Raw genomic sequence first — 24,044 nt, 5'->3', positions numbered from 1 at the left:
AATAGCAAAATAAAGGGCCAGCTTTATGAGCTAAAGGGGGGCTCAGGAGCGGGATTTAGGGCTCCAGGGATCCTACGAGTATTGCTAAGTTGGGGTTGGGATGCAGGGAGGTCCTGGGGGAGGTTGGGATCGGGCCAGGAGGGATTTGGGATTTTGGGATTTGGGATCTGGGATCCAGCTCCTGGCTCCATCCTCTCTGCCAACCTCACATCCTTCCAGGGATTTATTTTATTTTTGTCCCCCACCCTCCAGGACGATAAAGAAAAGAGGGAATTTGCTACAGGAAAAGGCTCCAGAGGGATTTTTGGAGGGTGACAGCGGGATGGGGACAGCCCGGGTGACACCGCTGTCCCCAAACCCTGCAGAGCGGGGTCCCTGCCGACCCCACAGCTCCGTTTTCCCGCCTGGCACCCCGATTCCCTGCTCTGCTCCCACCCAACATCCCCATCCCAGCCCAGAGCTCCCACTCCGCGCTTGGAGAGCCCTTGGGAGCACCCCGGGCACCTCCGTGTGTCCCCACAGTGTCACCTCCACCCGTCCTGTCCCCTTCCTCCTCGGGCTGAGCCACCGCTGGCGACACAGACGGGTTCCGAACTTGGGCTCAGAGCTCAGGGAAGGGAAAGGACGCCCGAGGAGCCGAGGAGGAGCATCCAGGTGCGCTGGAAGGTGGGAGCACCGTCCGTGCTGGGCTCCCCACCCCGAGAGCCGCTTCAGCCCCACGAGTCCTGCGCTGTCACAGCCGTGTCCCCGCGGCCCTGGTGGCTCCTTGGGGACATCTCCCTCACCCGTCCGTGCCCTCGGGGCTCCCGTCGCTCGGTGCCGAGTGTCCCGGTGGTGTCGCCGCCGCGGGGAGGGGAGGGGGCTCCGGGAGAGCCGAGCAGGTTCAGTGTCACCTCAGGAGGGGACTAAAAGGTGGCCCCGTGGAACTTGATGGCGCCGGCAGCAGCCAGGGCTTGAGCTGGGGACAGTGGGGGGGACACAGGACAGAGGGGCTGAGCTGGGGGGGCTCCACCCTGCCCCACCCCCCCCCTGGGAAACGCGGCGGGAATTTGGCTCAGAGGAGCCGGGGGGAGGCTGTGACCCTCCCCAGATTTTCATGCTGGGCTCCCCCTTTTTCCACCTTTGACCTCGGGGGCTCGGCTTCGGCGGGGGGACACTCGGTCCATGGAGGAGCCGGGGCTGACGTGGCAGCGGAGGGATGGAGGGGATGACGTCAGAGAGAAGAGGTGCTTACGTCAGAGGCTCACACCCGCATGAGGTGGCTGCTGTCGGCGGCCCGGGGCGGCTCGGACGACAGCGGGTTGGTCGGTGGAGTCGGGGAGGCTGGGGAGGTGGGAGGGCTGGGGGTAGCGCACTGGGCTGGAAACGAGAAACGGGACAGGGCGGTGAAGGAGGGGACAGCGGGGACGGGACAGCGGGCTGGGGACAGCGGGCAGGGGACAGCGGGGACGGGCAGGGGACAGCGGGGTTGACCCGGGGCAGGGGAAAAAAGAGAAAGGAAAGAGGGGGAAGCAAGCAGCGGGTAGGGCAGAATCACAGCTGGCAGGACAGAGCTACAGCTGGCAGGACAGTCACAGCTGGCAGGGCAAAGAGCCACGGCTGGCAGGAAAAAGAGCAACAGCTGGCAGGAGAGAGAGTCACAGCTGGCAGGACAAACAGCCACAGCTGGGCAGGACAGAGCCATGGCTGGGCAGGGGACAGAGCCACAGCTGGGCGGACAAGGAGGAGCAGCTGGCAGGAAAAAGAGCAACAGCTGGCAGGGCAGAGAGTCAGAGCTGGGCACAGCACGCACACGTGAGCTCCCGGCAGGGCTCCTCATGGACAAGGCATGGTGTGACAGCGCGGGCATGGTGTGACAGCGCGGGCATCTGGGCACGGTGTGACACCGTGGCCACACAGGTGTGGTGTGACACCGCAGGCACACAGGTGTGGTGTGACCCTGCAGGCACCTGGGCATGGTGTGGCACTGTGGGCACACAGGTGTGACACTGTGGGCACACAAGCATGGTGTGACACTGCAGGCACCTGGGCATGGTGTGGCACTGTGGGCACACAGGTGTGACACCGTGGGCACACAAGCACGGTGTGACACTGCAGGCGCCTGGGCATCGTGTGGCACTGTCGGTGCCTGGGCACAGTGTGACACCGCGGTCAGCCAGGTACGGGATGTCACCATGCTCACCTGGGCACAGCGTGCCACCTCAATCCCCCCAGCGTGAAGCGCCACCATACACAGCCACAACGTGCCAGCCCGTGCCACCACAGTCCCTCTGGGCACGGGGTGACAAAGCAGTTCCCTGGGTGTGGAGTGCCACCACAACCCCCCTGCACGGGGTGCCACCTCATGCCACCTCATGCCACTTCATGCCACCCAGCCAGGCACTCCCACCCTCCTGACGAGGTGCTGGAAGCTGTGGAATGGCAGCTCCATCCCAGGATCTCGGGGACAGGCAGCCCCAGGAGCTGCTGGCATCACCTGTCCCCCTGTCCCTGACCCTTCTCCTGCCCGCTGACCCCTTGTCCTGCTGCCAACTCCGCACCTGCCTCACCCTGCTGGCACCTCCTTGTCCTGAGACCTGCAGAATCCCGCCCTCCTGCTGTCCTGGCACCTCCTTGTCCCGGGATCTGCAGGATCTCACCCTCTGAGGCCCCCGTTCCTCACCCGAGAGCATCCGGCCGCGGCGCGAGGCCTCGGCAGCCAGGGCACAGGAGATCTCGATCCTCTTCTCCTGCTCCTGCAGCTGCATCTCGGGGTCCTGGGGGGTGTCCACCTCCCCCTCGCCCAGCGGGATGACGTTCTGCAGGCTGAGAACGGCACCCGGGGTCAGGACCCCCGGCAGGAGCCCCGGGACGGGAAGGAGGGAGAGGGGTGGTAGGTTCCCCCTGGGATGGGTGGGGACGGGGTGGAGATGGGTGGGTGGTCTTGGAGTGTCCAGGGAAGGGGTGCAGCTGGGTGGGCAGTCCCCCTCAGGGTGTCCAGGGAAGGGGTCAGTTCTGCTCAGGGTGCTCAGGGAAGGGGTGGAGGTTGCAGGTGGGTGGTGGTCAGTTCTCCTCAGAGAAGTGATGGATGTGAGTGGTCAGTCCCCCTCAGGGTGTCCAGGGAAAGGGTGCAGGGTGCAGGTTGCAGTTGGGTGGTCAGTTCTGCCCAAAGAAGGGATGGAGGTGGGTGGTCAGTTCTGACCAGGGAAGGGATGGAGGTGGGTGGTCAGTCCCCCTCAGGGTGTCCAGGGAAGGGATGGAGGTGGGTGGTCAGTTCTGACCAGGGAAGGGATGGAGGTGGGTGGTCAGTTCTGACCAGGGAAGGGATGGAGGTGAGTGGTCAGTCCCCCTCAGGATGACCCCTGGCACGGCCGGTGCGGGCGCTGCAGCCTCACCTGGATTTGGCAATGAGGGTCTTGATCCTTTCCACCTTCTTCTGCTTCTCCTTCATCTCCTCGGGGCTGAGGGGCGACTCGGGCTCCAGCTCCACGTAGCGCTCAGGGATCAGGACTTTGTCCGGCGTGGACAGCTGGGGACAGCGGGATGGACACTTGGGAACCTGTCCCCTCCAACCCACGCCTGGACACAGCTCCAGGGTGCTCCCCGAGGCCAGGGGATGGTGTGACCACCCTGAGGACACTCGGGGACAATCCCGTCCTCACCTCCTTGTTGATGTCCACGTCGTAGTGCTGCGGCTCCAGCTCCATCTTGCGCAGCCGGGCGATCTCCTCCTGCGGCGTCTCGTACACTTTGCCGGGCTCGTCGGAGCGCAGTGCGGCCTCCAGGTCCGAGATGTCCACCTCGTGGATGCTGCGGTGCCGCCGCACCTGCGCAGCGACAGTGTCCCCGTGGGCTGGCACCTTGTCCCCTTGATGCCACCCCGCGGTGTCCCCGCCGCTCGCTCCCCGCGCCGGGGGACTCACCACCTTGTAGGAGGAGGGGGTTTTGGTGCCGGGAGGGTCGGGCTGGGGGCCGGGGGGCTGCTGGGGGCCGGGGAGCTGCAGGCTGCGCCTCTTGTCCTTCATGGAGCCGCTCTGGTGCCGCTTCATGCGGTCGATCTGCTCCTCCACGCTCATCTTCACCTTGGTCTCGGCGGCGAACACGGCGCTCTTGGGTCGCTCCTGGGGACCAGGCCAACCCTGTGGTCACCCGCTGGTGGCTGGTGACATCCTCCCGGTGCCACCCCTCTCTGCTGTGAGCCGCTGGGATGTCACACCCAGGATGTCACACCCGGGATGTCACACCCGGGCTGTCACACCCGGGATGGGGTAAAGGTGCTGAATTCACTCCGGGGGTCTCCACGAGGAGGATGGTGACACTTGGAGCCACCCAGCCACAGGTTTCTGTCCCCAGGCTGCAGCAGAGACACCCTAGACACCCCCAGACCCCCAGTCTCACCCCCAGACCCCCCAGCCTCGCCCTACCCGCGAGCTGAGCCCGTTGGCCAGCCCGTTCCTCCTGGGCACCACCTCGTCCTCCGCCGGAGATTTGGTCCTGGGAGGGACGATTCCCACTGCGGGGACACGACGACACCAAGGTGACGCAGGGGAAGGTCCCAGTGTCACCCCCGGGGTCCCGCCGGGTGTCCCCAGTGCCGTACCCTTGTTGAGAGCCGCCTGTTTGTCGCCGTCCTGCTCGGGCCGGCTCTGCGGGAGCCCCTCGGGCGCGGGGCCAGGCCGGGCTGGCTCCTTCCTGCTCTGCTCCAGGCCGGCTTTGGGCTGGGACAGGGAAAAGTGACCAGTGAACCCCAGTCCTGGGCCACACTCTGCCTGGGGACACCCGCTGCTCTTGGGGTGACAGACCAGGGATACAGTGACAGAGGACACCCGCTGCTCTTGGGGTGACAAACTGAGGACATAGGGACAGGGGACATCTGCTGCTCTTGAGGTGACAGATCAGGGACACAGTGACAGGGGACACCCACTGCCCTTGGGGTGACAAACTGAGGACACATGGACAGGGGACACCAGCTGCTCTTGGGGTGACAGACCAGGGACCCTCTCCACGGACACACGGACAGCAGCCAGGTGGGACCAGAGCACCCCAAAATTTTGGGGAAAAGGGCTGAAGGGGCTCTGCTCTTGTCCCCGCGGTGTCCCATCCTGTCAGGGCTGGGCACCCACCGCTGTCCCCACAGGAAGGCACAGAGGTTCCTCCAAGGTGACAATCCCTCCACAGCCCCCAGGAGCTCGGGGACAGGGACATCCTGGCTCTGTGCTGGGCCCCAGCAGCACCCTGTGCCCGTGGGGTCACACAGGGGTGTGACAGCCACCAGAGGGACATTTTTGGGATCCTCCCTCTCATGGGAACAGCCCGGGAGCTGCTGGGGTGACAGAGGGGTGTGACAACAGGCCCAGCAGCCCAGTGTGTCCCCCTAAATGCACCGTGACACCCCTGGAGCCACACGGAGCCACCGTTGTGCCACCCACGGCAGCTGGAAGTGCCACCTGCGCTGGCACCGTGTCCCTTCCCCACTTGGCACAGCCACTGCCTGTCCATGGCCACTCATCCCGACCCTTGAGGACACTGGTGTCACCTGTGTGTCCCCACACACAGCCCAGGTGTCAGCGGGAGTTCCCAAATCCCGGTTTTCCCTGGAGCCGAGGGCTCGGAGCCTGTCACCTCCACACGGGGAGCGGTGACACTGAAGGACAGCGACAGCGACAGAGCAAAGCAGAGGGGACAACCAGGGACAACCTCCCCGGGAGGAGGAGGAAGAGAAGGAGGAGGAGGGGACAATCTCTGTCCTGAGCGCGCACAGGGCGTGGCGACCTGCTGGGGACACGAGGGGTGATGGGTGGCACGCAGAGCTGTCCCCGCCACAAGTGCCACCTCCGCGCTGTCCCCGCGGATTTGGGGCGGGCGGCTCCTGCCTCATCCCAGCGCCATCCGGAGGAGGAGGAGGAGGAAGAGGAGGGTGGCGGTGTCCCGCGGGGTTCGGTACCTGTCCCCGCTTGGCCTCTCCGCCGCCTTGGTGCCAGGAAGGGGAGGCGGGGTGGGGCCAGAGGCGGCTCTCGCTGGGGAGCGGAGGAACGGCCGGAGGAGACTCCAGGGGGACGTAGGACTTGGGGAGGGGAGGCCGAGGCGGGCCCGGTTCCTGCGGCGGGCAGGAGCGGGAGGCGTGAGAGCAGAGAAGGAAGAGAGAGAGTTAGAAAAGAGATCGAGGTGGAAGAAAACACCGTCGGGAGCGTCCTGGAGAAAGGGATGGAGGAGGAGGAGGAGGAAAGGGTGACTTCAGGGTGTCCCTCTCGCTGTCCCACTTGTCCCCCGTGCCAGGCAGGGTTTGGGGGTTGTCCATATGGAGGGCTGTTGACAGCCTTTGGGGACACTGGCAGCATCACCTCTGTCCGGCCAGGCGGGGCTGGGGAGTCCCCAAATTCCGCCCTAAATAAATGTCCTGTGCACGAAGGTGACGCCAGGTGACGCTCAGAGTGACCGTGGTGGCACCAGGAGCAGCCAAAAGCTGGAGCTGAGCGACTCCCGTCCCTCCGGACCCCACCGCAAGGATCCCAAAGCCACCAGGTGGCACTGGGGTCCGTCCGTGTCACCAAAACGGTGTCCCCAGGCGGAGCCACCAGCGCCGCGCCCGGTGCCCCCCATCCCGTGCTGGTGACAAAGAGGGGACAGCAGGGTCACTGACCTCGCCAGGGCCTGGCTTGGTGGGCGATCCCTGGGAGCCGGAGATGAGGGAGAAGGGGCTCAGGGGGCTGGTGAGGCTGGCGGAGCTCAGGGGGCTGGCGGGGCTGTTGGAGCTGTACGTGCCCGAGGGGCCCAGCGCCACTGCTGGAGGGGAAAAGAGCAGCAGTGAGATAATTACTGACGAGATAATAACGAGATAATGATCCCCCCCTGAGCAGGAGCCCAGCGGGGACACCCTGGGGACAGTTCCCCGCTGTCACCTCTGTGCTTGGCGGTGTCGGTGCCGCGGGAGGGGTTGTTCTTCCTCAGCCCCTCCATCACGTCCTGGATCCGCCAGATCTCCTTCTGGATCTGCCTGTTGAGCATCTCGTTCTGCGTGGGGGAAAGGGGACACGAGGGATCCTGGGGACACCGGCGCCGACCCCAAACCGGGCTGGACCCCAGCCCCAAACTGAGCTGTAGGATCTGACTGAGCCTGAGCTGTCACATCCAGGGTTTTTACCCTGCTGGAAGGCCGGGATCTGCTCCCCAGGAACCCACCTGGGCTGGGGACAGTTGGGGGACTCTGGGCTGTCCCCCTCGGTGACACCCTCGGTGGCCAAAGCTGGACATGAGGGCTGGGCATGGAGACCCCACTGGTGGGGGCAGAGGGGGATTTCATCTCCATGGGGACCCCAGGGGTGGCAGGGGACTGGAATGTCCAGGTTCAGGGTGACAGGGACATTCTCATCTGGAATGTCCAGGTTCAGGGTGACAGGGGACACTGTGACCTGGATGTCCAGGTTAAAGGGGTGGCAGGGGACACTCACACCTGGATGTCCAGGTTCAGGGGTGACAGGGACATTCTCACCTGGATGTCCAGGTTCAGGGGTGGCAGGGGACATTCACACCTGGATGTCCAGCTTCAGGGGTGACAGGGACATTCTCACCTGGATGTCCAGGTTCAGCTGCTCCCAGAGGTCATCGTGCAGGGTGGACACCTCGCTCTCCAGGCTCTCGTACTCGGCCGTGCTGTTTGCCAGGGCCTGAGGGGACAGTGGGGGGCATCAGGGGGGTCTTTGGCACCCAGCACAGCCCCCCGAGCTGGGGAGGGGGTGGCAGCAGTGGGGACAAGCTCTGAGCTGTCTGGGACACGGCAGAGACAGGAGCTGAGCTGGCACCTGGGAGGTGCCTAATTCACTTTGTCCCCAGTGAGAGCCTTCACCCCCCCCCCCACCAAAGGGAATTCCCTGTTCGTTTTCCATCTGGGAAGGGTAAAAAAAAGACCCAGACCCGGCCCGTTACCGTGCTGGCCTGGGACAGCTCCACACGGATGTTGATGAGCTGGTTCTGCAGCGATTCCTTCTTGTGCAGCAGCTTCTCCGGGTAGGCGGGCTGGCTGCCGAACATCTCCAGCTCCTGGTGCGTCCCCATCAGGGCACTCTCCAGGCTCTCCTGCGGGGACACACGGAGTCAGTAACGCACCAGGAGCACCACGGCATCTCCCCCAGATCAGAAATGTCCCCAAACTGAGGATGGCATGTCCCTGCAAGTGTCCAAAGCCAGGCCGGGGAACCTGGGATAGGGTGGTGGCCCAGAGGTGGAATGAGATGTTTGTAATGTCCCTTCAACCCAGGGGTGGCAGGGGACACTGTGACCTGGATGTCCAGGTTAAGGGGTGACAGAGGGACATCCTCACCTGGATGTCCAGGTTCAGGGGTGGCAGGGGACACTGTCACCTGGATATCCAGGTTACAGGTGACAGGGGACACACACACCTGGATGTCCAGGTTCAGGGGTGACAGGGGACACACACACCTGGATGTCCACGTTAAAGGTGACAGGGGACACTGTGACCTGGATATCTAGGTTCAGGGGTGACAGGCGGCATTCTCACCTGGATATCCAAGTTTAAAGTGACAGGGGACACACACATCTGGATGTCCAGGTTAAAGGTGACAGAGGGATGACACACACACATCTGGATGTCCAGGTTCAACCCAACTCCTCCCGTGGTGACGTCACTTCCTCACCACACAGGTGCCACCCTCATGTCCCCGTGTGGCCACCTGAGGTGTCACCACGTACCTTCTCAGCCCGGAGCTGCTGCACCAGCCTCTCCTGCTCCCGCAGCACCTTGTTCTGCTCGCAGAGCTTCCCCAGCAGCTTCTGTGCCCGAGAGAGGGGAGAGGATGAGCGGGATGAGAATCCCGCCGGGATGCACCAGGACTGGTGGGATTGATGGGGGTGATGGTCATAGGGGGGTCCCAACCTCCTGCTGTCATTGCAGGGACTTGGAGGTGACACGGGACAAACTGGGACATGGGGCAAGAATTAAACTCGGGGCGAGATTTATCTCTGAGGATAAATCACATCAAAGCTCTGCCTGCGGGGACAGGGGACGCAGAGAGGGGACAGAGGGGACAGGGTTGGCTCTTACATCGGTGTCCTGCTCGCTGATCTTGTAGGGGTGCAGGGTGTCCCTGTAGGGCTCCGGGAACGGTGTCACCTGCAAGCAGAGCGAGGGCTGAGCCCGGCCCTCCCCGGGGGACGCCCAGGGAACGGGGAGGCGGCTCCCAGCCCCTCTCCCCATCCCTGCGAGCCGGGAAAAGGAGACCGGAGCCGGTGGATGCTCCGCAGCAGTCACTGGGATGGAGTCACAGCCTCTCCCTGCCCATTCCCAACGGGAACGATCCAGCCACAACCTCTCCTCGTGAATCATTAACCGCCACCGTTCCCGTTCCAGAGGCAGGGAAAACAAAAGGCAGCGCGCTCGAGCTGTAATTCCACCTCGGCGGGAGTGGGAGCACCTATAAATCAGCAGCTGGTTTACCCCCGCCCGGCTCCTCCGTGAGTCATTTTCCTTTCCTGGAAATCTCAATTACTAATGGGACCTTCGGCAATTAACTGCCTCCCCAGAGCTGGAGATGAAAGGCACGAGATAGGAAGGAGCGGGGGGATCATTATTTGCTAGAAAGCAGAGAGGGTTCATCGGAGCCTTTTAAAAGCTCTCCGGGATGATGCAAATGGATCCGGATGTGGGAAATGCCCGCGGGGCTGGAGGCAGAGGCGGGCGGATCGGGATGGAGCGGCCTCCGGGCAGGGAGCGCGGCCAGGCGGAGGATTCACCCTCCGGCACATCCCTGCTGGCAGCGGATGGGAACAGCCGCCGGTTTTTGTTTTATTTTTGTAGGAAAATCCCATCCAGGAAGCGCCCAGGGCAGCACAACCCGGGGTGGGTGGCAGCGGAGGGGCTCTAGCGATGTGGTGACACTGCTGGGATGTCCCCAGCGCTGGGGACAGAAGGAGCCTCCGGAGCGGGGGAAATGTTCCCTGTGCCTGTTTCAGGAATTACCGCCTTGGTTTAGGAGCTGCGTTCCTGCCACCCCACAACTTCTACTCCAAAAACAAGGACGAGCCGAGCTCCGCGCGTCCCAGCGCCCCCGGGGGTGGCTCCGTCCCCAAAATTCACCAGAGGCAGCTCGGGCCGAGAGTCCCCAAGGGTGGCTCTGTCCCCAAGAGTCCCCTCGGGGGTGGCTCTGAGTCCCCGGGAGCAGCTCTGTCCTCAAAAGTCCCCAGGAGTGGCTCTGTCCCCGAGAGTCCCCGCGGGTGGCTCTGTCCCCAAGAGTCCCCGGTCCCCAAGAGTCCCCGGGGACAGCTCCGTCCCCACCTCGCGCTGCGGGCACGAGGATTTGCCGGCCGGGAATGGCTCATGGATGGGTTATAGCAAAGCCTGGGATGGAGCAGCGCGTTCCCCCGAGAGCGGGATGTGCCGGGATGCCGCGGCTGAGTGGCGATGGCGGGAGGTGACCCCGGGTGGCAGGAGGTGACACCGGCACGGCCGCCCAGGCACGAGCCATGCAGGGCCTGGTGGCCGGAGCCTTACTTGCATGTAGAGCTGGGCCCTAGGGGAGGAGGTCTCCACCATCCTGTTCACCATAGTGATGAGGGTCTCGCTCTCGCTCATCTGCGGCACACAGGGAAGGAAAGGGGACACGGGTCAGCGGGGACACGCGCCTGTGACAGCGGTGACCGCTCCAGGAGCCCTCGGGATGCAAAATGCCACCCCCTGAGGTGGCCCAGGGGCTCCGGCTGTGGCCTGGCGCTGCTGTTGCTCCTTTTAGTGCGGTTCTTTTTGGAGGGAAAACATGGATTAAAGAGAGCTGGGAGCAGACGGCACAGACAGACAGGGACGGTGGCAGCAGCGTGGCCTGGCACACAGACGGACACACGGACAGGCCCTGGCACTGCCCCAGGGCTCTGTGCCCAGCCAGGGCTGGCATGGCCCCGCAAATGGGCACTGGGTGCTGAGGAGGTGACTGAAAGCTGGCATTGGGGACAGCAGTGTCCCCTTTTCCAGGTGGCCCCGGGAATGGCACATACCTGCTGCCAGGCACGGTCTGTGCCATGGGGACAGGAGTGTCCCCAGCCAGCTGTGCACAGCCAGTGATGGCTGAGCTCCCTCACTGCCAGGTGACAGAGCCACTCGAGTCACCAGCACTGTCCAGGTGACAGAGCCACTTGAGTCACCAGTGCCAGGTGACAAAGCCACTCAAGTCCCCAGCACTGTCCAGGTGACAAAGCCACTTGAGTCACTAGCATTGTCCAGATGACAAAGCCACTAAAGTCACCAGCATTGCCCAGGTGACAAAGCCACTCAAGCCACCGGTGCCAGGTGACAAAGCCACTCGAGCCACCAGCAGCTGAGCCCCACCCAGCTCATCCCAGAGCCCCCAGCCCTGCGCAGGAAGCCCTGGGAGCCCTGAAATCCAAAGGGTGACAACACTTTGTCACCAAACCGGGGCCCAAACCCTGCTGAGGCCGCAGCCGGGGGAGGAAGGAGAGAGAAAACAGAACAGCAGGATGTTTGAAAAGAGGCCCTTGACAGCGTCACTCCGAATTAACCTCTCCAGAGGCCGCTGGGAGAGGAGGAAAAAGAGGAGGAGGAGGAGATGCCAAACCTTTTTAGGGAGCGTTTTAAAGAGCCTCGGAGAGGCTGCGAGGCAGCGAGAGGAGCTTTTATTGCAGCGAGAGCTCCTGCCCGGGGCTGGCGCCGCTCCAGGGCGGACACACATCCCGGCCACCGGAGGTTTGCAGCCAAATGGGATCGTGCCGGGAGCGGGATGGGATGGTGCCAGCCTGGCCGGGGATGCAGCTCCTGTGCCCGGCTGGGGCTTCAGTCGCTGCCTGGGAACATCCCTGGGGGTTCTCCCGGCTGTATCCTCTCTCCCTGCACTCCTGGGGTGAAATCAGTGCAAGTTTTCCTTCAAAAATAGCTGGTAAAATCAGGGTTTTCTTTAGAAAACCCTGGCAGAATCAGGGGTTTCCTCTGAGGTTTTAATTAAAAAAAAAATATCCCTGGTAAAATCAGGGTTTTCCGACAAGGTTTTCCTCAAAAAAGTCCCTGGTAAATACAAGGTTTTCCTGTAAAAATCCCTGACAAAATCAGGGGTTTCTGACAAGGTTTTCCTCAAAAAAGCCCCTGGCAAACGCAAGGTTTTCCTCTAAAACCCTCCCCCCCGGCAAAATCAGGGTTTTCCTCTAAGATTTTCCTCCAAAAACCTCATTCGAAATCAAGGTTTTCCTCCAAAACCCTTGACAAAATCAAGGTGTTCCCCTAAAAACTCGTGGAAAAATCAGGGTTTTCCTCCAAAAACCCCATTCAAAATCAGGCTTTTCCTCCAAAACCTTCCAGCAAAATCAGGGTTTTTCTTCAGGGTTTTCCTCCAAAAGCCTCTGGCAAACCCAAAATCTTCCTCCCAAAATCCCCTCCAAGACCCCCTGAGCGCTGCTGGGTTTTGCACCTGCACCTTTCACCCCTCGAGGGGCCACCACATCACCACGGCCACGGGTCCCCACGTGTCACCTGCCACCCCTGGGCTTGGGGACAGCACGGCCACACTGGCACCAACCTGGAGAACTCCAGATCCGCTGCACCCTCAGAACTCCAGCTCAATCCCCCAGAAATATTGAAATCTGCCCCCAAAACCCTCAAAACCCCCAAAACTCCCCTCTCCTCCCAAAAAGAACCCATTCCACCACACAGAGGCACTGCCAGAGGTTGGGAAGGAATTTTCTGCCGAGCGATGAGCGGCCCTACGGATGCAGAGGATGGAAGAAGCCAAAAACCAAAATGAAAAAAAGAACAACCGGTGCTGCTGGGATGCTGCTGGGATGCTGCTGGGATGCCAGGAGCGGTGAGGATGGATGGCAGGAGGGGACAGGGACACGGGGACAAGAAGCAGCCGGCGAGGTGAGGCTGGCAGCCAGCTCCGCCTACCTGCTGGTCCAAATATTCTAGGTTTCTTTGCAACTGAAGGTCTAAAAGTTCATCCTACCAGGAGCCAGCAGGCAAGAAACGAGCAGCGAAAACACATAAAAGAAGAAGCAAAAGCGGTTAGGGGAGGCGGGAGCCTATGGAATGACCCCCTGGGGCCGGGAATGCTGCCAGGAATGTGCCCCACGGGCCCTGGGCAAGCTGGTTTGTTATTTTTATTTTTTAGTTTTATTTTTATCCTGGGGAGATTCTGCCTCTGGCTGCGGGCATGGATGGGCGGCATGGGTGGGGTGTGGTGAAATTCAGGCTTCTCCCTGCTCTCTGGCGGTCCCGTCCCAAGGTTTTGGGATCTGCGGGGACCTCCCGGTGTCACCCCCCCAGCTCCGGGAGGGGACACGAGGCAGGAGAAGGAAGCAGCTGTGGCCAGATGTGAGGAAGCAGAGCAGGAGGGGTTTGGGGGAGTGCTGGCCTCAGCCAGGGAGAACCCTGGGGGTCTGAGGGTGTCCCATTGCTACGGAGGGAATTCCCACATGGATTTCCTTCGGGAATGGCTGGGAGGGACCAGAGACACCCATGAAAGGCCCAGCTCTGACCCAACAAGCTGCCCCGGGGTGCACCGGGTCCTCCCTGGCCACCTTGAGTGAGGACCCCCCAAACTGCCCCAGGTCCCCAGGGTCACAGGGTCACCCCCAGGGGACAGCGGGTACGTACCATTTTGTCGTGGATGGTGGGGGACGCCGGGAAGTGGTACGGGTACACCCCGGCCGGGACGGGCCGCCTGTCACCCAGGTAATCGTACTGTGGAGAGAGGGGACCCCCACCCCAACGTCAGTGACATGGGACAGCAGGAGAAGGAACAGGAGAGGACAGGAGAGGGACAGGGGAATCAGTGCTCCCTGCCTGGGAGCACATCTTGGGGTGGATCCCACGGATCCCATCCCGTGGATCCAATCCCATCTCATCCCATGGATTCCATGGATCCCATCCCGCAGATCCCACCTCATTTAATGGATCCTGTCCCACTCCCTCCCATGGAACAAACACAACCAAGGAATCCTTGCGGGATGGAAACGGGAATCCCAAACCCACCCTCCGCTACAAGCCCCGCGCTCGGTGGCCCTTTGCGCGCGCAGAGGGGACACAACCAGGACACCGCCACCCCCCTGCCCCGCCCGGTGCCCACCTTGGGCGAGCTGATGGACCTGCGCATGACGAAGGTGGTGGGGTCGGCATAAACCTCATCCCCGCGGGGCGGGAGCCTCTCGAAGCGGGCGCTGGGCGAGCGCACGGGTGAGTAAACCCTGGCGCGGCCGTAGGAGCCCTGGCTGGGCGAGCGCGGCACCGAGCGAGAGCGCGGCTGCAGCGACATCCTCCGCAGAGAGCCCGAGGCCGCCTCCACCTCGTCCAGGTAACTGGGAGGCCTGGAGGGCGCCGGCAGCCACAGCGGCACGTCCTGGCGGCCGAAGGCAGGGTGGAAGGGACCCCCGTTGCGGAAGGAGTGGCGTTTGTCCTCCAGCGCCCAGGGCGGGCTGAGGCGGTCGAAGGCGGGCATGGAGCAGATGCTGTCGGGGCGCACGCCCGGCGGGTAGTACTGGTACTCCTCGGGGTACTGCGGTGAGTAGGGCGAGTAGTAATCGGGCACCCGGCGGGATACGGGGTAAAACCTGGTGGGGCTGGAGAGGGGGACGGAGAGGGGGACAGAGAGGTGAGAGCTGAGCTGGAGGTGGGCAGGGACAGCGTTAAGGACAGCGGGAAAACTTCAGTCACTGCCTGGGCACATCTGTATCCCCGCTCTCCATGCTCCTCGGATGAAGTCAGTGCAAGTTTTCCTCCAAAAATAGCTGGCAAAATCAGTGTTTTCTGGAGGAAAACCCTATATGAAATAATGGGTTTTCTCCAAGGTCTTCCTCTAAAAAAAAAAAAAGCCCTGACAAGTACAGGATTTTCCTCCCTGGCAAAATCAGGGTTTTCCTCCAAGGTTTTCCTCAGAAAAAACTTTGGGAAAAACAGGGTTTTCCTCTAAAACCACCTGGCAAAACCAGGGTTTTCCTCCAAAAACCTTGTCAAAATTAAGGTTTCCTCCAAAAACCCGGGCAATATCAGAGTTTTCCTCCAAGGTTTTCCTCCCAAACCCCTGTGAAAAATCAAGATTTTCCTCCCAGAGAGGGACCAGCCGTGGGGATAAAGCATCATCCCATCCCATCCCATCCCATCCCATCCCATCCCATCCCATCCCATCCCATCCCATCCCATCCCATCCCATCCCATCCCATCCCTCACCTGCGCAGCTCCTCGGCGGCCCCGGTGGCCCGGCGGGAGTTCACCCACTGCTGCAGCTGCGTCATGGAGCTCTTGCGCTGCGCCACCTTCTCGGGGTAGGACCTGGGGGTGACACCCCGGCGCTGGGCGCCGCTGTCACCGTCCCCTCCCGGGGGAAAGGCGGTGCTGCCAGGCCGGCTGGGCGAGGGGTACGGCCACCCGTTGGGTTGTGCCGGTCGCTCGGCGCTGGCCGGGCCCCGCGGGCCCTCGGGGTAGGGACTGCTCGGCTCCGAGGGCGGCTCCTGCCCGCCCAGGCCGTTGGCTTTGGCCAGAGGATCCTTCTTGGCGTCCGACGGTTTCCGCTCCGTCTTCTCCGAGCCGCGGCCGTCGCCCTCGCCGCGGGTCCTGGCGTCGGGCTCGGCCTTGGGGTGCTCGCGGTGGGCGGTGTTGCAGTGGTGCTGGTGGTGCTGGTGGTGGTGGTGTTTGCTGGGGGGGATGTTCTCCGAGTCCGGCTTCTCGTGCCTGGGGGTGGCGAGACACCACAGAGGGGTCACTGGTGCCCTGGTGGTGAGCCTGGGGTGGCACCACAAAGGGGTCACCATTGTCCTGGCAGTGCCTCTGGGGTGGCACCAAAGAGGGGTCACCAAGGGTGGGTGGTGGCCATGGGGTGGCACCACAGAGGGGTCACCGATGCCCAGAGATGCCTCTGGGGTGGCACCACAAAGGGGCCACTGACACCACGTGGTACCCCTGGGGTGGCACCAAAGAGGGGTCACCAAGGGCTGGTTGGGACCATGGGGTGGCACCACAGAGAGGTCACTTATTTCTGGCAGTGCCCCTGGGGTGACACCACAGAGGGGTCACTGACACCCCAGTGGCACTTCTGGGGTGGCACCACAGAGGGGTCACTGACACCCCAGTGGCACTCCTGGGGTGGCACCACAGAGGGGTCACCGATGCCCAGAGATGCCCCGGGGTGGCACCACAGAGGGGTCACTGACACCCCGTGGTGCCCCTGGGGCGGGCTGGGGAGGCAGGTGAGCCAGCCAAGCCTCTGCCCCGGAGGGATGTCCCTTGGATGGGCTGTGATAAGCTCATCTCACCCTTCCCAGGGGAGAGTTACCCCTTAGCTGAGGCTGTTCTCCTGGTCATGGCGAGTCCCCATCATGCTCTGGTACACCCATCTAGATTCTTTCTAACCCATTGGTCTCCCCCCTTTGGTACCACTCTCGCTTTCCCCCATAAATCCCCCAGGCTCTGCCCGGTTCAGCAGGGAGCTGTCACCCCTGGCCACCTTTGCAGGGTGATGGATAATAAAGGTTACGCTGTGGAATTGCCACACAACCCTCCTGCCTCTCTGTCCTTGAGTCGGCCTGGGAGAACATTGCAAGGCAGAGCTGAAATCACTGCTGAGAGCTGAAATCACTGCTGAGAGCTGAAATCACTGCTGAGAGCTGAAATCACCTCTGAGGGCTGAAACCATTGCTGAGAGCTGAAATCACTGCTAAGAACTGAAAGCACAGAGCAGAAAACACTGCTAAGAGCTGAAATCACCTCTGAGGGCTGAAATCACTGCCGAGATCTGAAATCACTGCTGAGAGCTGAAATAAATCACTCACTGCTGAGAGTAGAAATCACTGCTGAGAGCTGAAAACCACTGCTGAGAGCAGGAATCATCTCTGAGGGCTGAAATCACTACTAAGAGCTGGATCACTGCTAAGAACTGAAAGCACAGAGCAGAAACCACTGCTGAGAGCCGAAATCACTGCTAAGAGCTGGATCGCTGCTCAGAGCTGGATCACTGCTGAGAGCTGAAATCACCTTTAAGGCTGAAATCATTGCTGAGAGCTGAAAACCACTGCTGAACCGAAATCACTGCTAAGAGCTGGATCACTGTTTAGAACAGGATCACTGCTGAGAGCTGATCACTCGCAGCCACAGGCTGAGGCTTGCTGAGGTTACCCAGTGCCCGGAGGACTGCCCAGACCCCTGGAATGCTGTCTCTTACGAGCCCTCTCTTCCTGGGAAGGTTGGGACATTCCAGGTCGGATCCCAGTCCCCTGCGCCATGCCTGAGTGGTGCCCGAACGGGGATTTTCACATCCGGCGATCCCCTGTCCCTCCCTGAGCCTCGTGGTGTCACCCAGCACCCCACAAACGTCCCTGGGGGTGGAGCAAGGACAGCACCGTGTCCCCAGGAGGACTGGGCAGTGCTGGTGGCACCGACCTCTGCGTGGGGGGGATCTGCACGCGGGCGGCCTCGCCCATGGCCTGGATCCAGGACTCCTGCTCCTCCGTGTTCTCGGCGCTGAAGAAGTACGTGCGGATGCCGGCGTGCTCGGCCTGGGGAGACAGGGACTGCCCGTTACCTGCCGGCAGCTCCTCCACCCAGCACACCGTCACCTGTGGGGGCACAGAACGGGGAGAGAGACACGGACACGGCGGTGAGAGCTCCGCTCCCAGCCTGGCACCGCCGTCCTGCTGCTCCGGGAGGTGCCGGGAGAGATCCTTCTCTACCGAGTGGGGGGAAAGCTCTGCAGGCCCCTCACAGCAGGGTTTTATCCTCCTTGGAGTCACTCCCAAGGAGTTTTTTGGGAGCTCTGCAGGTCCCTCACAGCGGGGTTTTATCCCCCTTAGAATGTTCCTGGGGAGTTTTTTGGGGGGCTCTGCAGGCCCCTCACAGTGGGGTTTTATTCCCCCCTTGGATTTGTTCCCAGGGATTTTTTGGGGGAGCTCTGCAGGCCCCTCGCAGCAGGCTTTTATCCCACTTAGAATTGTTCCCAGAGAGTTTTTTGGGGGGCTCTGCAGGCCCCTCGCAGTGAGGTTTTATCCCCGCCCCCCCTTGGATTTGCTCCCAGGGAGTTTTTTGGGAGCTCTGCAGGCCCCTCGCAGTGGGGTTTTATCCCCCTTGGATTTGCTCCCAGGGATTTTTTTGGGGGGACTCTGCAGGCTCCTCACAGCGGGGTTTTATCCTCCTTGGAGCCACTTCCAGGGATTTTTTGGGGGGCTCTGCAGACCCTTCACAGCGGGGTTTTATCCTCCTTGGAGTCACTCCCAAGGAGTTTTTTGGGAGCTCTGCAGGCTCCTCACAGCGGGGTTTTATCCCCCTTGGAGTCACACCCAGGGATTTTTTGGGGAGCAGCCCTGCCCCGCCCCGAGAGGAGCAGCACCCCGATATTGGGGTGGCAAAGAGGTCCTAGCAAGAGCAGCAGCACCAGAGGAGCACCGTCCATGCGGGCTGAGGGGGAAGGTGGTTTCTCGGCCCAGGAGATGTTTTGGGAGGAAAAGGTTCGGTTTTGATCCAAGATGTTGGTGCCTGCTCTCTGCCCAGAACGTGCTGGAAGGAGCTTTTATTTGAGGGCCCTTTCTGAAGCTTCCACCTTCCCCCCGCTGTGGAAAAGGGGTGGGGGAAAGCGAGGAGGAAGAAAAGGGAGGAGTCGGAGTTTTCCTCCTGAAAGAATTTCAAGGCTTCAATCTCTTAAAAAAAAAAAAAAAAAAAAAAAAAAAAAAACCAGAATTCAAATGGAATAATGAGGTCTGATTAAACCCCTCCCTTGAGTTTCCATCCTCCCCAGAGCATGCAGCCACCATGGGGTTAACCCCTGAGCATCCCCCATGCACTTCTGGAAGCTCTGCAGGCAGAGGAGAAGGTGAAATCAAAATCAAAATCCATCCCTGGGATTAGCAGGAGAGTGGGAGCGAGCCCTGAGCCTCTGCATGCACCAGAAACACAAGAAGGTGTTGGTACCTAGGTGGTGGTGGCTGGGTGCTGGCCTGGTGGGTGGCACCAAGAAACCCCTCCTGTCCCGGCGTCCTCGCCCGCCGAGGGAGGAGGAGGAGGAGGAGGAAACACAGACACGGGGTCAGTGGCAGTGCGGTGGGAACCTCTCTGCCCTTCCCTGGACAAGTCCGTCCTCCCCAAACCCAGGAGCTGCCGAGCTCAGCAGCAGCTTTGTGAGGTTTTCCCCCATCAGTGTCAGGGATTTCATGGAATCATGGAATTATTGAGGCTGGAAAATCCCTCCGGGATCATCGAGTCTGAGCCGTGCCTGATGCCCATCCTGAGCACTCAGTGCCACCCCCAGGTGACACCTCCAGGGCTGGGCACTCAAAACCTCCCTGGGCACGTCCAAGGCCTGAGCGCCCTTTCCATGAGGAAATTCCTGCTGGAATTCCACCCTGAGCCTCCTCTGGCCCAGCCTGAGGCCGTTCCCTCTCCTCCTGTCCCCGTTCCCCGGGATGAGATCCCAAATCCCCCCGGCTGTCCCCTCCTGGCAGGGAGCTGTGCAGAGCCACAAATTCCCCCTGAGCTCCTTTTCTCCAGGCTGAGCCCCTCCCCAGCTCCCTCAGGACTCTCCAGACCCTTCCCCAAATCCCTCAGGACTCTCTAACCCCTTCCCCAGCTCCCTCAGGACTCTCCAGACCCTTCCCTGGACACCCTCAGGTCACTTCCCTGCTGTCACCTGCAGAAGGTGTCACCAGCACAGGCACAGGGCAGACCCATGTGTGACCCATTGCCATCCCTTCCCCCTAAAACCCATTCAGCTGAGTCTAAATTCAGGTTTAACGTGGGGCAGCTGCACAAATCCCTCCCTTAAACTGGGAAAAACTCAGGAGTGCCCTATGGGAAGGTGCCCGGGGATGCCAAAGGTGCCCAGCAGTGCCAAAAAAATGCCAGGGAAGCTCAGACCCTGCCAGGGATGGAGCAGCAGCTGTTGTCACCTCTCTGTGCTCCCCTCTCCAGCCCCACCCGTGGCAGGGTCACCCCTTTCTGGTGACACTTGCCAGTCAAGCAGCTTAAACAGGGCTGGAATTGGGGACAACAGCCATGGAGAGGGGACAGCAGGGCAAGGAGAGGGGCGGCAGTGCCCAGCAGGACCCTGCAGGGTGGGGTGGTGACCATGGGGACACTGCTCTGTCCCCATTTCCCCCAGCAGGACCCTGCAGGGTGGGGTGGTGACCATGGGGACACTGCTCCGTCCCCATTTCCCCCAGCAGGACCCTGCAGGGTGGGGTGGTGACCATGGGGACACTGCTCTGTCCCCATTTCCCCCAGCAGACGCAGACCCGACCCGCGGGGCTCACCCCAGCCGTGCCCCCATGCGCCGCCACCGAGAAAGCCACGAGCGCAGCGGGGACCCTGCCAGCATCACCAGCGCCACCCCAATGCCACCAGGGCAGTGCCACCGCGCCAGTGCCACCGCGCCAGTGCCACGCTGTCCCCTGCCAGCCCCAGCAGAGGCCCTGACCTTGAACGTGTGCTTCCTGCTGATGTTGTCCGAGGGCTGCACGGCGGCCACGCGGAAGCTGAGCAGGGGGATGCTGCCCAGGATGTTCTCCTCCTTCTCGTCTGGAACGGGGCAGCGAATCCTGGGGTTACACCCACGGAGGGACCCCCTCCTCCCAGAACAGCCCCTCCCTCATGGCCCGGCTCCGTCCCACCTGTGGGATCGGCTCCCTGCCTGTTGCTGCTCCCGCAGCTCTGCCCTGGCTCACAAACAACCTCCTCAATTATTGATGCCAGCCCCGGGAGCTGCCAGGGAGGCGGGGAGAGCTCGGGATTAACCCCTCGGCATGGAAAACACCGGGAAACACAAATAATACAGGGCACAGAAAGAGCCGGGGGCTTTGTGCTGGTGACACTGGGGGTGGCCAGGAGCCCTGGGGGTGGCTGTACCTTTGTAGTAGAAGAGGCAGCGATCCACCAGCACGAACCAGCGCTTGTTCCACTGCTTCACGCCCGAGCTGGCCTGCGAGGGAAGGGCAGTGAGACCCGGGTGTTCCCGGGGCGCTGCGGGGCCGGGAAGGGCCGGCCCGGGGCAGGTACCTGCTTGTAGAGCCACCCGCTCTTGGTGACGGCGGCGTTGGGGTTCCTCTTCATGGAGTTGGAGCGTTTCCCGAAGGCGATGCCTTTGCGGGATGAGCGCGGAGCCTGCGTGGAGCCAGAGGAGATGCTCAGTGCCCCGAGCTGGGGACCCTGGTTGCCTTTCAGAGCTGGTGACAGCAGTGTCACCCCGCCCCAAGCACTCACCCGGCCTCCGGGGCGCTCCGGGGGCACCTCGGCCACCATGGCGTGGTTGGGGGGCTCGCTGGGGACGGTGGCCGGGCGCTTGCTGCCCGCCTTGCTGGACATGTCCGAGCTCTGTCTGTGACACCAGAGAGAGGAATCAGCGGGTTTGAGTCATCCCTCCACCATTCCCAGCCCCTCCTGGCTCCCCCATCCCAACCCGAGGAGATTCTGAGCCGACGTACTTGGGCAAGTCAAGCCTTGAGGTGTCCTCGGGGAGCTGTCCCGTCACTGGGTGCAGGAAGGTGTTCCGCCTTTCATTGTGGCTGCGGGGACAGCGATGGCGAGGGTGTTAGGAGTGTCCATGTCCCCCACAAAGTCCCTGTGTTCCCTCACAGCGTCCCTCACAGGGTCCCTGTGTCCCTCACAGGGTCCCTGTGTCCCTCACAGAGTCCCTGTGTCCTTCACAGTCTCCATGTCCCCCACAAAGTCACTGTGTCCCCCACAAAGTCACTCAGAGTCCCCATGTCCTTCACAGTCTCCATGTCCCCCACAGTTCTTCGCAGAGTCCCCGTGTCCCTCATAGAGTCCCCGTGTCCCCCACAGAGTCCCTTTGGCACCACCTCTGCCGCTCTGTTGGTTCCACACCAACACCGGGGTTGGCACCCCCTGCCCTGCCTCGAGCACCCCGATAATCCCATACTTTAGGATCCTTCACGGAATCGTTTAGTTTGGAAAGGCCTCCAAGGTCACCGAGCCCAGCCATTCACCCAGCGCCACCAAACCGTGTCCCCAAGTGTCACATCCACTGAGCTGGACACTCCCAGGGGTGCTGAGCAGAGCCTGACCCGCCCTGGTTGTCACCTCCTGGCAGGGAGAGGCAGAGGGTCCCTCCTGATTCTCTGAGGGTCCCCCTGGGGGTCTTTTTCTCCAGACTGAGCCACTCCGGCCACTCCAGCGCCTTCCCTGGGCACTCAAAGACCTCACTGGCATTTCCCAGGAAGTGCCCAGGGCCGTGGTGGCCGAGCTGTCCCTCCCGCTGCTGTCACAGCCCAGCTGTCACCACTGGCCACACTCACAGGTCACTGCAGCAGCAGCCACGGCCCATCCAGGGCTGTGCCTGCAGCCGTGTCCCCAATGTCACCTCCTCCCCTGGCTGCTCTCGGAGCCTTTTCCAAAGCACCTCGAGGTTTTGAGTGGGGTCACCTGGGCACGGGGGCTGGGACCCCCCAGACCCCAAAAACCATCCTGGGGCCACTCAGACCCCAAAAACCACCCTAGGACCCCTCAGACCCCAAAAACCATCCTAGGACCTTTTCAGACCCCAAAAACCATCCTAGGGCCACTCAGACCCCAAAAATCATCCTAGGACCACTCAGACCCCCAAAAATCATCCTAGGACCTCCTCAGACCACAAAAACCATCCTAGGGCCACTCAGACCCCAAAAGCCACCCCAGCATTCCCAGCACCAGCAGTTGCTGCCTCGCTGGCGCTGGGTGCAGCTGAAGGGATCCCTGGCGGTGCCAGCAGCGGTGTCACAGGGCTGTCCCCAGCTCTGCTGGCACCTTGTGCCCTGTCCCACAGAGGTGGCACTGCCAGGCACCCCAGAACCCCCTCCTGCGCTCCCTGGGGTGCTCAGGGGGAAAGGACGGGGATCAGGGCTCCATCCCAGGAATTTCACACCGGAAGCCATCCCTCCTTCCCAAACCCGCCGGGCACAGGGACACGGAGCCACCCCCGGACCAGCAGCCACCAACTCCTCCTGCCCGTCAGCAGAACGGGGGAAGTTTGAGCGAGAAAAAACCTCTGCCAGGACCGTCCCATCCCACCCCAATCCCATCCCTATTCTCATCCCCATCCCACCCCAGGCTCGGGAGGTATTAACCCCTGACAGCCCAAAAAGCACCGCCGCTGCTGAGCTGCCGCCCCTGGCAGTCCCACCCCGTCCCCTGACGGCGATCTGGGTTTTCAGGGCACCTCCAAACGCCGGGGGCTGTGTGTGCACCCCACAATCGGGGGGTTCGCTCTCCGAACCGCGCCAGGGTCCGCCTGCTCCGGCCGGAGTCACCCTCAGTGGCCGGCCCACGCTCCAGCGCTGCCCGAGGGGGCTGCAGCTGCTCCCGGAGCGTTTTCCCAGCCCGGGAATCCCCTCGGAGGGGTTCAAATCCCGGGAACTGGGGCAGGTCCCATCCCCGCAGCCACGCTGACGCACGGGGAGGGTGCAGTGCTGAGAGAGCAGCGCCCCAAAAAGCGCCAGGCGTGGGAAGTGGGCGCCGCCAGCACCCACCAGCTGCTCCGGACCCCACACCGGGGGTCCCCCCTCAATCCCTGCCCGTCACCCTGAACCCCACGCCGGGTGTCCCCTTGTCCATCCCTGCCCTGTCCCCGCAGGCTGGACTGTCCCTGCGGGCGGGACACCTCCATTCCGCACCCCCCTCGGCTCCTCCAGCCCCCACCCCAATCCTGCCCTCACCCCCAGCCCCCGGAGAGAGCCAAAAACCTCCGGGAAGCAGCGGCCGGAGGCGCTGCCGGGGCTGACCCCGCTCCAGAAACTCGGCGGTGCCCATCGCCTCCCGAGCACTGCAATGCAGCAGCCACTGCCCGGCCCGAGGGTCCCGCACCGCCCGCTCCCCGCCGGTCCCCCCAGAACCTTTTGGGGGGTTCCTACCTCACCCTCCGGTCCGCCCGAAACTTCAGCATGGTCCCGGGGTCCCCCCTCCCGGCTCAGCGCCCGCTCCCGCCTCCCGGCATCGCCCCCTCGGCGGGCACTGCCGGTGCCCGGTGCCACCACCGCGCTGCCAGGGGACAGCGGGGACCGCCGGGGACGCGGGCGGTGGGCGAGGGCTCCGCTCGTCTCCTCTGCCAGCCGTGCCAGTCGCCGTGGCAGCCCCGCGCCGGTGGCAT

The 24,044-nt window shown here is 62.5% G+C and overlaps 1 protein-coding gene across 1 annotated transcript; it reads right to left on the bottom strand.

Moving 5' to 3' along the window:
• Positions 1 to 792: 792 nt before the first annotated feature.
• On the bottom strand, positions 793 to 23,844 carry PLEKHA6 (pleckstrin homology domain containing A6). The gene is made up of 27 exons (XM_066336000.1): positions 23,809 to 23,844; positions 21,385 to 21,465; positions 21,164 to 21,278; positions 20,960 to 21,064; positions 20,810 to 20,882; positions 20,382 to 20,482; positions 17,360 to 17,535; positions 15,155 to 15,655; positions 14,058 to 14,547; positions 13,586 to 13,672; positions 12,878 to 12,931; positions 10,484 to 10,564; positions 9,038 to 9,106; positions 8,686 to 8,766; positions 7,903 to 8,052; positions 7,548 to 7,643; positions 6,879 to 6,990; positions 6,620 to 6,759; positions 5,924 to 6,076; positions 4,580 to 4,697; positions 4,404 to 4,492; positions 3,903 to 4,100; positions 3,642 to 3,806; positions 3,375 to 3,508; positions 2,663 to 2,805; positions 1,235 to 1,359; positions 793 to 958 (listed from the first exon to the last, which is right to left on the bottom strand). Exons 1-26 carry the CDS (start codon positions 23,838 to 23,840, stop codon positions 1,244 to 1,246), a joined length of 3,660 nt encoding a protein of 1,219 aa, XP_066192097.1. The 5' UTR covers positions 23,841 to 23,844; the 3' UTR covers positions 793 to 958; positions 1,235 to 1,243.
• Positions 23,845 to 24,044: the final 200 nt, after the last annotated feature.

This window comes from Sylvia atricapilla, chromosome 25 (assembly GCF_009819655.1).
Source record: "Sylvia atricapilla isolate bSylAtr1 chromosome 25, bSylAtr1.pri, whole genome shotgun sequence".
NCBI lineage: Eukaryota > Metazoa > Chordata > Aves > Passeriformes > Sylviidae > Sylvia > Sylvia atricapilla.
This window is presented reverse-complemented; position numbering and strand designations above follow the sequence as displayed.

Excerpts from the sequence above, each read along its gene's own strand:
- PLEKHA6 (XM_066336000.1), bottom strand. The coding sequence starts at position 23,840 with ATGCTGAAGTTTCGGGCGGACCGGAGGGTGAG. Across the intron at positions 15,656-17,359 it reads CAGATCCCCCCCACGCAGAG|GCACGAGAAGCCGGACTCGG; the intron begins GTCGGTGCCACC and ends CGCCACCCCCAG. Across the intron at positions 2,806-3,374 it reads ACCCTCATTGCCAAATCCAG|CCTGCAGAACGTCATCCCGC; the intron begins GTGAGGCTGCAG and ends TGCCGTTCTCAG.